The sequence below is a fragment of the Curcuma longa genome, chromosome 2 (assembly GCF_044706935.1).
Source record: "Curcuma longa cultivar G26 ecotype Majalengka, Jawa Barat chromosome 2, ITB_CL_G26_1.1, whole genome shotgun sequence".
NCBI lineage: Eukaryota > Viridiplantae > Streptophyta > Magnoliopsida > Zingiberales > Zingiberaceae > Curcuma > Curcuma longa.
Genome location: NC_133862.1, coordinates 2,717,837 through 2,733,065, shown reverse-complemented (window position 1 = coordinate 2,733,065; position 15,229 = coordinate 2,717,837). Strand labels below are relative to the sequence as shown.

The 15,229-nt window shown below is 38.3% G+C and overlaps 1 protein-coding gene across 1 annotated transcript; it reads right to left on the bottom strand.

Moving 5' to 3' along the window:
* Nucleotides 1-12,162: 12,162 nt before the first annotated feature.
* Nucleotides 12,163-13,019, bottom strand: LOC141822449 (uncharacterized). Its single transcript, XM_074709898.1, has 2 exons — nucleotides 12,473-13,019; nucleotides 12,163-12,372 (listed from the first exon to the last, which is right to left on the bottom strand). The coding sequence occupies exon 1, from the start codon at nucleotides 13,017-13,019 to the stop codon at nucleotides 12,516-12,518; it is 504 nt and encodes a 167-aa protein (XP_074565999.1). The 3' UTR covers nucleotides 12,163-12,372; nucleotides 12,473-12,515.
* Nucleotides 13,020-15,229: the final 2,210 nt, after the last annotated feature.

Here is a 15,229-nt window from a genome sequence, read left to right as displayed (position 1 = left end):
ATACACTACGGCCGCTTGTAAGGATTGTTACTAAAAGTCTTTCGCCAAAATATTACATGTCAAGAGTACGGTACTCTTGGACACATGTACAAGTAACTTGAATCCATAGGACAAGAAAGCAACTTGGACTAGGTGTGACGTAGTCAGCCTAGTGGAGACTGACACATATACCATGTCCTGAACCAAGCAGGCATAAGACGGTGAAAAGAACAAGACACGATTCAGTGTAGCTGCTGAAGGGTTTAGAAGATGTTCTAGAATCAATCGTTGATTTTTTGATCAATTGGGGATCATGATGTACTACTAGGTGCCACTCATGATTGTTTCGTAATTAATGATTAATTACGGACGATCAATATAATCGGGAACCTATTGGGTCACACACACTAGAAGTTCTCCGAAGGACTTAAAACGAGTTTAAGAATTAGATTCTCAGAATGAGAGAAATAAAGTCTAATTGGACCAGACAAAGGATAATATGATGGAATTCGTCTTATGAAGATGAAATGAATGAAATTGATTTTGTTCAAATCTGAGGTCATTTGGTTAGTGAACCAAATGATTCGGGTTTGAACCAAAATTGAACCAAGTTGGTTTGGTTCATGATGAAAGAGGTTTTGGGCAAAACGAAAGAGATGAGTAGTTTCGTCTTGTGAAAATGAATTGAACAAAACTGATTTAGGTCAAATCAAAGATTGTTTGATTATTGAACCAAACAAACCAAGAATAAATCTGGTTTGCTACAATACCGATTTGCTACAGTAGAAGTCTAAACCAAGCCCAACCCAAAACCTAATTTGTTCCCGGTTCAGCTCCACCCCGCTCGCGCAACACAGTTTCTTCTTCCTCGCGATAAAAATATAGGAAAATAGGGGTTTTCTGCTTTGCTCCCGTGTGTGCCACCGTCCACGCCCTGCCCATGCGAGGGCATCGTCGGACCGGAGGGTTGCCGTTGCCGACTGCCCTAGCCGCGTGGGAGGACGCTGGTTCTTCCTCCGTGCGAGATCTTCTTCGTGAGCCCGCCTGTGCACCCGCGACACCGCCTGCTCTAGCGAGCCTGTCTGTGCACCGGCGACGTCACACTTCTCCGCAACGCCGCTCTTCTCCGCGACGTCGATCTTCCCGTGTGTGTGTCGGCATCGAAGGTCTATGCCAACTATGATCCAGCTTTGGCTGGTCACGAACCAGGCTTCCCTTCCTCTGTTCCTATTCTGGCGCCGCCGCCGAATGGCTTCGGTTGCTACTGCCGTCGAAACATCGCCAAAACGCTACTAGTTTTGTTGTCGTCATGTACCCTCCCTGCCTGAGAACAAACCGCTGTTGGGAGAGATCCATAGAAAGGTTCTCGCAACCATGTGTTTAGGGTTCAGGCCATGTGGGAGAGGAGGAATTCCTGTTTGATTGTGTGGGAGAAGAATCTGATTATATTAGAGATTTGTTGTCAGAATTCGTTGTTCGATCATTGGAATTTGTTTCCATTTATCGGATAGGGTTTTGTCAATTTTGCGAAAGCTTACGAAGCTTCCGGAGATTATTCCATCATTATCAGAAACGTTCTGACTATTTGTCCTAAATTGACAATCAATGGTTGTTCATTGAAACTTTACTGGGAATGCGATTTCTGGTGATAGTTAGAAAGCCTCGGAACAATCGTGACAAACGTTGTTGTGAGATTTCCGAAATAAAGCTTCTCTCGAATCGATTGTTATCAATCATCGGCTAGTACCAAAGATGATGACATGACTCGTGGCTTCTGAAGCCGTCCAGACGAGAGCTTGGTGTGGATCACTAGTAGAGGCGGGACTTCGATGAGGACCGCTCAATTAATGCCAACATCGCTCAACGTCATCATCCACGAGGTACGCGTTTAGAATAATTTACTATTCTAAAAATTTTAATTTTCTACCATGTCTTGTACATTGTTATTTCCTACTATGCATGCGTGTGCTGTGTAATAATTAGTTTTAATTATCTGTATATTTCCGCTGCGCACGTTTACGAAACGTGTAAACACGCGCATTGCACCGAGACGATTCCAACAGTGGTATCAAAGCCTGATAGTGCAAGGCCTACGCGTAAAATGATTTTACGCGTAGTAGTTAGTTGTGAATCTAATTTAGGAAATTTTAAGATTTAATTTAGAATTTCTAATTATAAAAATTTCCTAATTGGATAGGAAATTTCATATTAGGAAATTTATTTCCTAATTAATTAGATTTTCTTAATTAAATAAAATATTATATTAAAATAAAATATAAAAATTATATATTTTTTTAAATAAAATATTTGATTAGACATAGAAATTTCTTTCCTAATTTAATTAAATAATTTTGATTTGTGAAATCAGATTCTTTACCATATTTTGTTAAATAAGATTTACGATAACTATGACTGGAAATAGTAATAATTAGTTGCATTAATTATGTCATGTTATATAATTTATCATGATTAGTTGTATTAATTATGTCATGTCATCTATTATCATGTCATGTAGATAATTTAATTGTTTGCATAAAAAGAAGATGAGACTTGAAAATCCCTTATAAATAATTAAAGCTAACACCTTCCGATAATATGATTAGAACCGGAGTTTAATTTCTTGTTTGTGTTGTTGGACTCTCTCCAAGCCCGATGTGAAATTAAACATGTTAGAACCATCGAGATATGATCTCATGATTATTGGGCTGACTTTAACTTGAAGCGTTGATTTGTTGGACTCTCTCAAAGGTCAATACGAATAGAGGTGAAATTGAGTGTTATACATATGATGTATACGTGTTAATGTGTTAACAACTCGATGTTTATGCGAACATTCAATTAGTTGATAGCATAATATGATAGTTATGTATACATGATACATAATCGGTATATGATACCTACCATTGTAACTAAGAATAGCTTGTTGGACTATCTCCAAGGTTTGTTCTTATCTATATATGGATATCAACCCATTTAGAGAATACCTACAATCTCTCGAATTCAAAGTAAGGGCTTTTGAATTCGTAAAATAAATGAGATCAATTAATGTATGTAAATACATTGTAAATCATCTCTCTTATTTACTCAATTATATTTCTAGATTTAATTGATTACACATGTTATCTTTTATTGCGCATAATTTACCATACCAATAATTTGGTTGACTTAACCTTTAGGACTAGTATTGAAATTTGAGAATTATTCTCAAAATTCAAAATTATAAATTTTATCTAGAGTCTATAAAAAAAAAGTAGGCATATGATGTCTCTTCCGCTTGATGTATTTTCGTAAATAAATGTCATATTATTTTTTTTCCACTCGAATATTGAATACTGAGTGAGATTTTTATATATGTGATAATATAGAGCCTAAGGAACAGTAAAAGACTTGTTTAGAAATTATAATTATGTTTGATTTTAATAAAGAATATCCGTTCTATTTCTTGTTTAAATAGAAAAGGGCCCTATTTGATTTTAGGCAATAATTATTATTACCTGATCTTTTATGTAGATGACATACTCTTCATTGAAAATGATATCCTTTTACTACAGTCTGTGAAAACATACTTGGAAATTATTTCTCAATAAAGGACTTAGGTGAAGCAGCCTACATTTTAGACATGAAGATCTATAGAGATAGATCTAACAGATTGCTTGGTCTAAGTCAGAGTACATATATTGACAAGGTACTTAATTGTTTTGTCATGTAGAATTCCAAGAAGGGATTTCACATGGTGTGAGTCTTTCGAAGACTCAATGCCCCTCTTCTAAGGAGGAGAGGGACCGTATGGATCAGATTCCTTATGCATCTGCTATAGGGTCTATCATGTTCGTTATGTTTTATACTCTCTCTCGTATGCGTTGATCATAATGAGTAGATACTAGTCAAATCTATGTGAAAGTCACTGGACAACTGTTAAGAATATTCTTAACACTTACGAAGGATGAAAGAATATTTCTTGATATTTGGAGGCGATAAGGAATTCGCTATAAGGGGTGGGTTATAGTGATGCAAGCTTTCAAACTAACAAGGATAATTTTAGATCACAATCAGGGTATGTATTTTGTTTAAATGGTAGTGTTGTGAGCTAGAAGAGTTCGAATCAAGACATAGTCACAGATTTGACAATAGAAGCTAAGTATATTGTTGCCTCTGATGCAGCTAGACCCGACCACGGTTCGGAACCGCCGGTTCGACGGTTCGGAACCGCCGGTTCAACGGTTCGTGGGAGGTCGACCCTTAACCTTAACCGCCCAAGACGGTTACGGTTCACGGTTCGGAACCGCCGGTTCACGGTTCGGAACCGCCGGTTCACGGTTCGGTTCATGGTTTGCCACAGTTCGTGACGGTTCGAGATTATTATATTAAAAAAATTAAAATTTAAAATTTATTAAATTTAAAATTTAAAATTTATTGAAAAAAGGGCTTGCACTTATTAAGTTGCCTACGTATCCCCTTAGGGTATAGGGGAATCAAAGCCCACGTAGTTCTTTTACATTTTTACCCTTTTACATCACTCATTCACTCACTTCCATTTCCTCCCGTTCCTCCCGTCGTATTCGTTCCTTCCGTATCAAATTCTTCGGCTTCGTCTTCTGAAAGTTGCATTCCTTGGATTCTCTTCTCGGCTCTGGTCCAATCGTCGAGTAGTGCTTGGGCTTCCAATGAGTCGGGAGACATAGTTGATCGCCGTTCATCTAATATGTTGCCGCCGGCACTAAATGTCTGCTCCACAGCAACAGTTGACACTGGACATGCTAAAATTTCTTTGGCAATTACCGAGAGAACGGGAAAACTTGAAGCCTTCTGTGACCACCACTTCAAAATATCGAAATCTTCGCTGTCTGCTTCATTAAAATCAAAAGAAGTGGTAAAATAATTCTCAAGTTCCTGTGTGGAACTTGAGGATCCTCGTGGACGTTTCGTCCGTTCTTTTAATAAAAGTTGTGCTTTTGAAAGTTTTAAATTAACATTAGTAGTTTGTTGTTGTGTTTCAGAAATATTAGGTTGTGTTCCATATTTAACATAATATTGATTATAAATATTAGATAAATAATTTCTAATAATATATATAATATTAGCGGGATTAGGAGAAGAAGAATCTTTAACAGGAATTAAAGCGTCATAATATAAAGTAAGCATTTCTTGTAAAACTTCTAATTTAAATCTAGGATCTAAAGCAAATGCAACTAAATAAATTTCAGGAATTAAATAAAAATATTTTTCCCATTTTGTTTTCATAGCTACTATACAAGAAGTTAAAACTTCATTATTAATATGTTCATTTAAAATTAATACTATACTACAAAAATTCACTAAAACTAAATGAGCAGTAGGATAATAAACACCGGAAAGTTGTTCAGTTGCATCATTAAAAACTTTTAAAATTTCACAAATACTACTACAAATATTCCATTGTTGTGAAAATAAATATATATTAGTATTACTATTTTCTGCAAAAAATAAACATAATAAATCTTTATATTGAAATGAATCTTGTAATAATTGATATGTAGAATTCCAACGTGTTGGTACATCACGTGGAAATTTTTTAGGTCTCATTCCATTAGCTCTACAAAATCTACCCCATTGTTTCATCATAGATGGATGAGACCATAAATAAGAAATTGCTATTCTAATTGGTTTAATATAATTTTCTAAAAGCCTTAATCCATCTTGAACACATAAATTTAAAACATGGCAAACACAACGAATATGAAAAAATAAACCACCAATAACAGGTTGACAAACAAATTTTAATTCGTCTATAGAAGCGGTATTAGAACTAGCATTATCTAATGATATTGAAAATATTTTATGAGTTAATCCATATTCTTCTAAAATTAAACATATTAACTGTGCAATATTATGAGCAGAATGTGATTCATCAAAAATTCTATAAGCTATTAACCGTTTTTGGAGGATCCAAGAGCTATCAATCCAATGGCAAGTCACACCCATATAGGAATGAGTTTGCCAATGATCGCTCCAAATATCGGCACATAAAGAAACTTTATTATTTAATTTACTAAATTCATCAATTAAATTATTTTTTTCTTGTTTTACTAATTTTTTAATTGTATGGGTAAGAGTAGTCCTAGGAACACGTTTAGCACTAGGATTAAGGGATTCTTTACAAAAATCTTCAAAAGTACATTTAGATCCAAAACTAAAAGACAAATGTTCTACGGAAACAAATTTAGCTAATGATTCTCTTAATTTATTATCAGAATATAAAAATAAACCAGAATCAGTACTACTACCGGTAGAAAATCTAGATAATTGTGTTTGAGATAAGTCAAGTCCATATTCTGTCGGGTGCTTCGTTTCTACATGTCGTTTTAACGACCCATAGCCGCCACCGGCTTGGAATTTATAGGAAGCATTACAATGCTTGCATTTTGCACGCATTTCTCCCGACGGAAGAGTGACTTTCTCAAAATGTTTTGTAAAAATAGTAGATTTAAGAGGAGGAGGTTCCCGAACCTTAGAAGTAATTGCATCATTACTTCCTTGTGTTTCGGGCGTTACAAGGTGTTGGGCGGCCTCGATCTCATCGTCGGTGGATTGGATGTTGGGATCCTCGTGCGCTATTTCTTTTCCCCTCCGAGATCGAGAACTTCCACCACGGCCTCCTTCCATTGTAGGCGAAACACGGAGTCGGAGCTCGGAAACGAATGAACGCGAACTTACGAAATTGAGAATGAGAGTTAGAGAGTAGAGAAGTGTGTGAAAAATGATGAAATGAGCTCCCTATTTATAGAATTTAGATCATAACGGACACTAAATCATAGCCATTGATCAAAAAACGGTCAAATGATCTCATCCGTTGAAAAAAAAAATCAAAAAACAAAAACAAAAAGCCTCCAACGGCTCCAAACCGCCGGTTAACCGGCGGTTCAGAGCCGTTGGAACCGTCAGTTCCAACGGCTATAGCATAAAAAATAATAATAATAAAAGCTTGAATCGGCGGTTCAAACCGTCGGTTTAAGAGGGCTTGAACCTTAACCGGCCCGGCAGGCTGCCGGGCCGGTTACGGTTTGGCCCGGCTAACCGGGTCAACGGGCCAACCGGCCCGTTGACCCGGTCCGGGTCCGGGCTGGACCCGGTCCGGGTCCGGGCTAGACCCGGCCCGTGGGCAAGTCTAGATGCAGCAAAGGAGGTTGTTTGGATCCGGAAGTTTATTACAGAGCTTGGTGTGGTTCCTCGCATAGCTAACCCAATAGATCTCTATTGTGATAACAATGGGGCTATTGCATAGGCTAAGAAACCACACTCTCATCAGCGATCCAAATACATACTACTACAGTTCCATCTCATTCGGGAGATCATTGATAGAGGAGATGTGAGGATATGCAGAATACCAACTGATGTTAACATCGCGAATCCTTTAACCAAGGCTTTGACACAGAGGAAGCATGATGGTCACACTAGGTCACTGGGTATTAGATATTTCAATGATTGACATTAGTGCTAGTGGTAGATTGCTAGTATTAGTCCTAGAGTCAATCATGAGATGATTGACTAAAAAACTTTTTGTATCATATTTTATTAATAAAGGCAAAGTTTTAGTTATTATATTTACTTATATTTGTTCCAAATGAATAAGTATAATAATGTCCTGGGGTAGTAGGTTCTAATTTTAGTGTTAGCCCTAGAGCTAATCATGAGATGATTGACTAGGAATCTTTTGTATCATATTTTATTAATAAGGGTAAAATTTTGATTATTATATTTATTTCATATTTATGCCAAATGAATAAGTATAATAATATTCTTGGGTAGTAAGTTCTAATCTATATCATATCAATTGGTTGAATTGATAGTGAGATGATGTAGAGAACACTACTCTTAACTATTCCTAGTCAAGTATTAATATACAAGGATAATATTAATGCGTTGAGACTTGCGTGTAGGTCAATTGATGACTTGATCTTATAAGTCATAGATATAGGATACCACGTTGACACATATGTATATATTAGAGAATATATACTGAATTGATCTGTCATAAGAAAGTTTCATAGATCGTTATATGAGTGTCATAAACTTTTTCATAATGACTATTGGTATGAAGAGTCCTTAGACTTGAAGTTACTATGATTTCCTACATAAGGAGTTGTTTACTTTAATATTGTTAAACGTCACTCGTAACAGGGTAGACTATAAAGTCGATCACTCGATATACAATGAATTATGCGAAGGGATGTGAATGCTGTAGATTGAATCTATCCCTCTCATATGATGAGAGTGATATCTATGGGCCCCTTGATCGAGTAAGGACTACTAGAACGCATGACCATGCTTAAATGAGTCAATATGAGATATTGAGCTCATTTGCTTGAGTGAGTCTACTATGGGATTAAGAAACACAGAGATTGATAAAAGAATGACACAGTATATGCCTCATTGATCAATCTCGATATCGAGAATAGAAAGATAAAGTCATACATTAAAATAGACACGGAAAGGTTAGGTCAGATCTCAACTTTCGTATCACTTGGGTAGCAATGATGTATTGTTAGATGCTGCTCATTGTTGATGTGTCTAAAGCAGTTTAGATACATTACCAACGTTACAAGAACCTATTGAGTCACACACAAAAAACACGATGTTTCGGAGATATTGATTTTAGTTTGACTAAAATGTGATCTGAAATTGGATTAATTGAGTTAAACTCAAATGAATTCAATTGAATTATGGGATTGAATCTAATCTGAGTTAGACTCATTTAGATTATACTCAGCCACTTAATAATAGATAATGTTCATTAAAAAGTTTAATGAAATATTATTAAAAAGGAAGGCATAGATGTTGGGTTGCAAGGGTGCAAACATAGTCCCACATTTAAAATACATGAAAAAAATCATGGGGTTAAAAGGATGAAAAGTATCTCCATTGGTATGAGGCCTTTTGGGGAGAGCCCAAGAACAAAGCCATGAGGGCTTAGGCCCAAAGTGGACAATATCATACCATTGTGGAGATATTTTGATTCCATCGGTACTAACAAGTGGTATCAGAGCGAGATCGCTCTTCACCGGACTAACCACTGGATGAGCCATGATCCAGATCTAACCATGTGGTTTGAACCTTAAACAAAGGAAGTGGGTACTCCCGTGTCTGAATCAAGAGGACCAGACACCAAGTGAGAAGTTCTAGTAAGTCGGATGGACCGAGGGGCAAAAAGTTCTAGTTGCGACTATGTGAGAAGTCCTAGTAGGTCGGGTGGATCAAGGGGCAAAAAGTTCTAGCTGCGGCTAGGTGGGAAGTCCTAGTAGGTCGGGTGGATCGAGGGGCAAAAAGTCCTGGTGGATCGAGGATTCAGACATAAAAAAAATGACGTTGAGGGGGGCATATGGTCCTTTATTTGAGGGGAGATTGTTGGGTTGCAAGGGTGCAAGCATAGTCCCACATCTAAAGTACATGAAAAAAATCATGGGGTTAAAAGGATGGAAAGTATCTCCATTGGTATGAGACCTTTTGAGGAGAGCTCAAGAACAAAGTCATGAGGGCTTAGGCCCAAAGTGGACAATATCATACCATTGTGGAGATATTTTGATTCCATCGATACTAACACTAGAGACACTCTATTCATTGGATGAATAGAAGATGAATAGCCAAAAAGAATACACAGAGTTTTTTGTATTCATTGTGATTCATGGGCATTAAGAGGAGAGGAAGCTTAAGGGGCAAAGATCCTTTGTATTCATTGGATGAAACCAATGAATACAAAAAGGCTTCTTGCAATTTTGAAATAGAGTGAGTACTCATCATCCCTCTTCTTCCTCCTCTCCTTTTTCTTAGCCAAAACACACAAGATGTGTTTTTGATCCTCTTGTCTTGTGAACCATTCCAAGTTGTTAGCACAACTAAGGTGGTTCACCTCCGAGATTGAGATCGTGTTCGTGTGAATACTATTAGAGGCACGACTATTCTAACCGTGCAGAGAACCGACGAATCAAGGACTAGCAGAATATGTTAAAGGCATACAACAAAGGTATAGCTCTTAGTTATAACTTTATACGAATTTTTCACATAGATCATTAGAAGAGATCCTATTTTCCACTACGTATATTGTTGTTTTTCGCATAAAAGATCCCAACATCAATTTCATTCCAAATTAACATATTCATAATTAAATCCACAAATTTCACATATTCACAATTAAATCTACAAATTTCATATATTCATAATTAAATCCACAATTCCATTCAAACTAATCAAATCTCAACTTAATCAAATTTTATCCAAACATTCATTGAACTTTAACCAATTTACAACTTCTCTAAAGTTTAACCAAACCAAACATCATCCAATGGAAGAAATTTTCATAGATCAAATGGATTCAATTCAAGTCACAACTTCTCTAGAGTTAATAGCTCACACATTCGTTGAAACTCAAACAAAACATGAATCAAGTGGAGTTTAATAGAACAAAAGCTAAATTAAAGGTTACGATCTTCAAATCATAGGGAAATTGAGGTTACGACCTCCCAATTGAATCCAGAACATCATCAGCCGACAATCAAAATTCTACTTCGGTGAAATTGCGAGGACCTTCCTTCTGGTTGTGTTCACGCCAATGCTGGGAGTGGAAGGTTCTTCCCCAGAGTTGGACCACTCCAGTGAAGTCCAATTGGAGAATTCAAGGTCAGCCAATCGTCGATCGTTCTGCCTAGATCTGCAGCTGTAGCCATGATGATAAATTAGAATAGAGAATAAAAAATTCTTACCTCAGATCTTCAATGGTAACGACAAGGATGGTCGGAGCCAGACGGGTAGCCCTCATATTCATGAACCACGTCGGCGAAGGAAACCCAAACGCTGAACTCCGGTGGATGTGTGAAGGGAGGGGAGCCCATCGAGGCTAGACCACTTCGACGGAGACCCTGGAGGACGAGGTATCGCCGGCTGCTCTTGAACTTGATGCCCTAACCATGGTGACAAGCGATATGCGACCGGAGGGGATGAAGGAGAAGCTCACTAGAGCTGGACCACTCCGGTGGAACTCCTGGCGAGGTCATCGACGCTTGTAAACCTTCGAAGAAGTCATCAACGACATCCGTGGCTTTGATCGGGAGAAAGGGACTGCTACGGAGGAGGAAGAGACTCGTGATCGAGAAAAACCTGGCCAACTCGAGCCCAAGGGAACTGAATTGGTTTTAATTCCCCTTTTAACCCCATTGAACTAGACCATGTTGAACCGAACCGGTTGGTTCAAATTGGACTATGCTCTTGGGCTTTTTAAATTGGACTTTTTGAATTGGGTTTTTGGCTTAAGTGGAAATCATTGTAATTTGGCTTTTCCCATATATATGAATGTAACTCTTTTATTTTTGTTCGTCAATTCTCGGGTCGAACTGGACTACGATTAAACCAAATCCGATGTTTTCCTCCTCAAGTTGTTATCCTCACCCTAAATTCCTATAAAATAAAATATGATAAATTAATAATCATGATTTTCCTCAAATCTACATGAATTAAGATGAAGACCACAAAGAAATCTAAACTAATAAAATATACTAGAAGCACAATTTTGGATACAAAAGAGGATACAATTACCGCGATATAACCCTCAATTAGCATGTCCCAAATCCGATTATCAAGGCACCAGAAAGGCATATGACTTCTTCAGAGCTGCTAGGCCCCAAAAGCAAATTCATCCTATGTTTGCTAACGCATTGGAGGTTACCTATTAGGGACATGCTAGAGTACATGGAGGATAGACGTTGTACATTTTATGGTGTAGAGGAGGAGACACAAAAACATATATTTTTCAGATGTCTAGGCATCAATCCCCATTAGATGCATATCAAATTGTGGCTTCACATGACACAGGAAATGACTACATATCAGATGATATTACGGGTCTTCAGTCTACACTACCATGGCACCAGTAGATTGATGCAGGTTTGGCACCTTGCCACGTCCTTATGATCCATCATGTATGACAAACAACGAAGTATACTATGTTTAAGGGTATACATTTTGATGTAGAATTGGTATTTAAGAAAATAATACCAAACTTTGGATATCTATTCAGATCTGATATTTCATCCCACATAAATATTTATCTTTGATCTTTTGTATGTTTTGATGATATATCGTTCATATAAAAAATATAGCCTCTTAAGTTAAGAAACATTCATTCTATAAAATCTTTTAAATTAAGAAATACATTTATAAGTTGGAAGCAACTTCTCTCTATTCTACTCAGCTTTGATTTCTCATTCCAAATAATTCAAAATCAAAAGGCATCCTGAGCATCTCCTCTTCTCTATCCTCTTGAATGCTCCCACGCCATGGCCGAGTCGATATTTGGGTGGCAGAGTTGCTGCAGCATTGGATAAAGGTGGATTCTCGCGGAGTTCATTCTCTTGAAATATTGAAGATCTGAGATACATGTTGAAAGATTGCGATTAGAAATATTGTTTGTATTGTACGGGCCTCATCCGTCTAGTAACATCTAAAGTTTGATCGATAAAAGAACCACCAATCTGCAGTCTCCGCTCCTTCCCTCACCAAAGCAGAGCTCTTCACGGAGGCGAGAACGTCGCTGAACTCATTCTCGTGCGACAAGGCGACGACACCTCAACGCCATTAGAACTATTCTTATGATCCTTCCGCTTCAAAGATGGCACATGGAAGCATCCGGGCGGAACCAAAGTCACGTCCTGGACTTGCGCTATTGAAGGCTGCGCTTTTGCAGCCTGGTGTGCAAGAGTCTGATCATATCTGCGCCGGCACCGTGACGGCGAGGGTAACGAAGAGCGGTGGAAGAAGGTGACAGTTTCTTTATGAGAAAAAAATGGCGAACAACCGATGGAAGGAGATGAGGTACTGATGAGATTGGAGGTGGAGTCGGAAAGAGAGCGCGACTTAGAGATGGAGACGGAGGCCATGCAGGGCGGTGGAATGAGGTTCTCCGGCGGCAACTTGTAGGAAGAAGAATTGCTATGAACGGTTGATTTGGGAAGGCCGGGTTTGATCTCCCACTTGAAGGGGATGCTTCCAGGTGTCTTGAAGGGATACTCGTCCATTGCACTCTACCTTGTCTATTCCAATCTCTCCTTTTAAAAGCATTATATGATGGGGATCAGCGATGAGGTAGGTTCTGAATAATACGGCGAGATTTATGGCCGCGAGATTTATGGCCGCTAATTGAAGAACTGTCTCAAATTTCTAATATGCTGACTTTTATCGTTAAAAACAAAGAAATGATAGTGACTGATTGATATTTGATATGGAAGAGCACACTCTTTGTCTTCCAAGTAGAGGAACATGCACATGTTTGTTATGTCAGTAACTTTACATATATCTTATTGCTATTTCAAGGGTCATCAAATATTTCTTTTATTATTCAAAATGATAATCCCAGTAGCCACATCTCTGGGGGTGGCCGGTCCGATCCCACAGAAATTTCCCACCGACCACCAGGGTAAATCGGGAAGCGCAAACGGCGGCCAATCCAGATGCCCAACATCTTTTATTATTCAAGGCGTTGTGTCAAGTTGTAAATTGATAGTTGTGTAGACGTGTAATCTTAACCTTCTTGTTAGACATAATTGTAAGACGTTTTCTGGATTAATTATATATTTACATGTCGATTATTAATTACAAAGCATTATAAATTAATTTTCTCAAATAGAAAAATAATTTGAGGATGTTAGTTATCGAATGATGGCAATAGAATTTGCGACATATTATTTGAGGGTTACCTCCTAGTATTTTTTATTCTGTTTTGTAATTGAAATTATATTTCTAGTGTCTTTCATTATTTTGGATCTTTTGTGGTCCTCATCTTAATTCACTTAGATTTACGAGATATCATGACTATGTTGGTGCAATCTTTGCCCCAAGTGCATTGAGTTTCAATATTTGGCTAAACTATGTTTGAAGTTAGGCAATACTTGTGATCTAACATGTGTGATGCAAGTTTGCAGGAAAGTCCAAGCGTAGTCTTGGCAAAGCAAAAGTCCAAGTGGGTAGTCTTGGCAAAGCAAAAGTCCAAGTGGGTAGTCTTGGCAAGGAAAAGTCCAAGTGGGAAGTCTTGGCAAGGAAAAGTCCAAGTGGGAAGTCTTGGCAAGCAAAAGTCCAAGTGGGAAGTCTTGGCAAGTCCAAGTGGGAAGTCTTGGCAAGGAAAAGTCCAAGTGGGTAGTCTTGGCAAGGACTTGACATGACGAAGCTGATGGAAGCATCTCAAGCTAGTGCAGGGAAGGCATGAGGCTGTGGGAGATGTTTGAAGGCCGAGGTCTAGGTCAAGAGAAGCTGAAATGTGATTTTTCAGCTTCACCAGTCGACTGGCCCTGCCAGCAGTCGACTGCTCATAAATCAGACGCACACAGAGAAATCAGTCGAGCCAGAGGAAGACAGGAGTCGACTGGGCAGTCGACTGGTGTTATGGTGAGTCGACTGTTTCCAGTCGACTGGTCTTGGAACAGTCGACTGTGATTTGAACGTTGCAGAAAATTGGCAAGCATTTAATGCGCTTTAATGCGAGATTTTGTTGCCGATTGAAGGCATCAGTCGACTGGCCCTGCCAGCAGTCGACTGATGTTGCAGAAATTATAAAAGAAGCCTGCGCGAGAACAACTCAAGAATTTTGCTATTCTTTCATTCTTTTGTGCTTCTTCTGAGAACTTGTTTGTTCTCTATTCTCTGCTTTCTTCCTCTCCTCCTAAACAATATTTTATATCATCTTTGAGGAGATCGAAAGAGTTGTAAAGGTTTCTCCGCCTTCGAGGTTTTCGAGAAGGAGAAGATTCATAGTGCATCGGGTGTGTGTGTGCGTGTGGATCCTTGGATTAGTCACCTCTGCGGAGGTGGAGACCAAGTAAACAAACCGGGTTAGCGTTGATCTCTTTCTTTCTCTTTTATATTTTTGCTTCCGCTAATCTCTGTGCAGAGAAAGAACAAGAAAAATCGAGAAACGCTATTCACCCCCCCTCTAGCGAACCAACCGATCCTAACAAGTGGTATCAGAGCCGGTTACGTTTCGGAGGATCTAACAATCAACCGGAGCAACTCATGGCATTCCAAGAGGGTTACAGCACCGCACGACCACCATACTTCGATGGAAATGATTTCGCCTATTGGAAAGGTAGAATGGAATATTATTTAATGAATGATATTGAAAATTGGTTCAGTATTGTAGATGAGTTCGAGATACCCAAAGATCTTGAGGGAAAAGCTCTTCCTACAAAAGATTGGACGAAGGATGTGTGCAAGAAGGCACAAGCCAACGCCAAAG

Coding starts and splice junctions, on each gene's coding strand:
- LOC141822449 (XM_074709898.1), bottom strand. CDS start 13,019: ATGGACGAGTATCCCTTCAAGACACCTGGAAGCATCCCCTTCAAGTGG.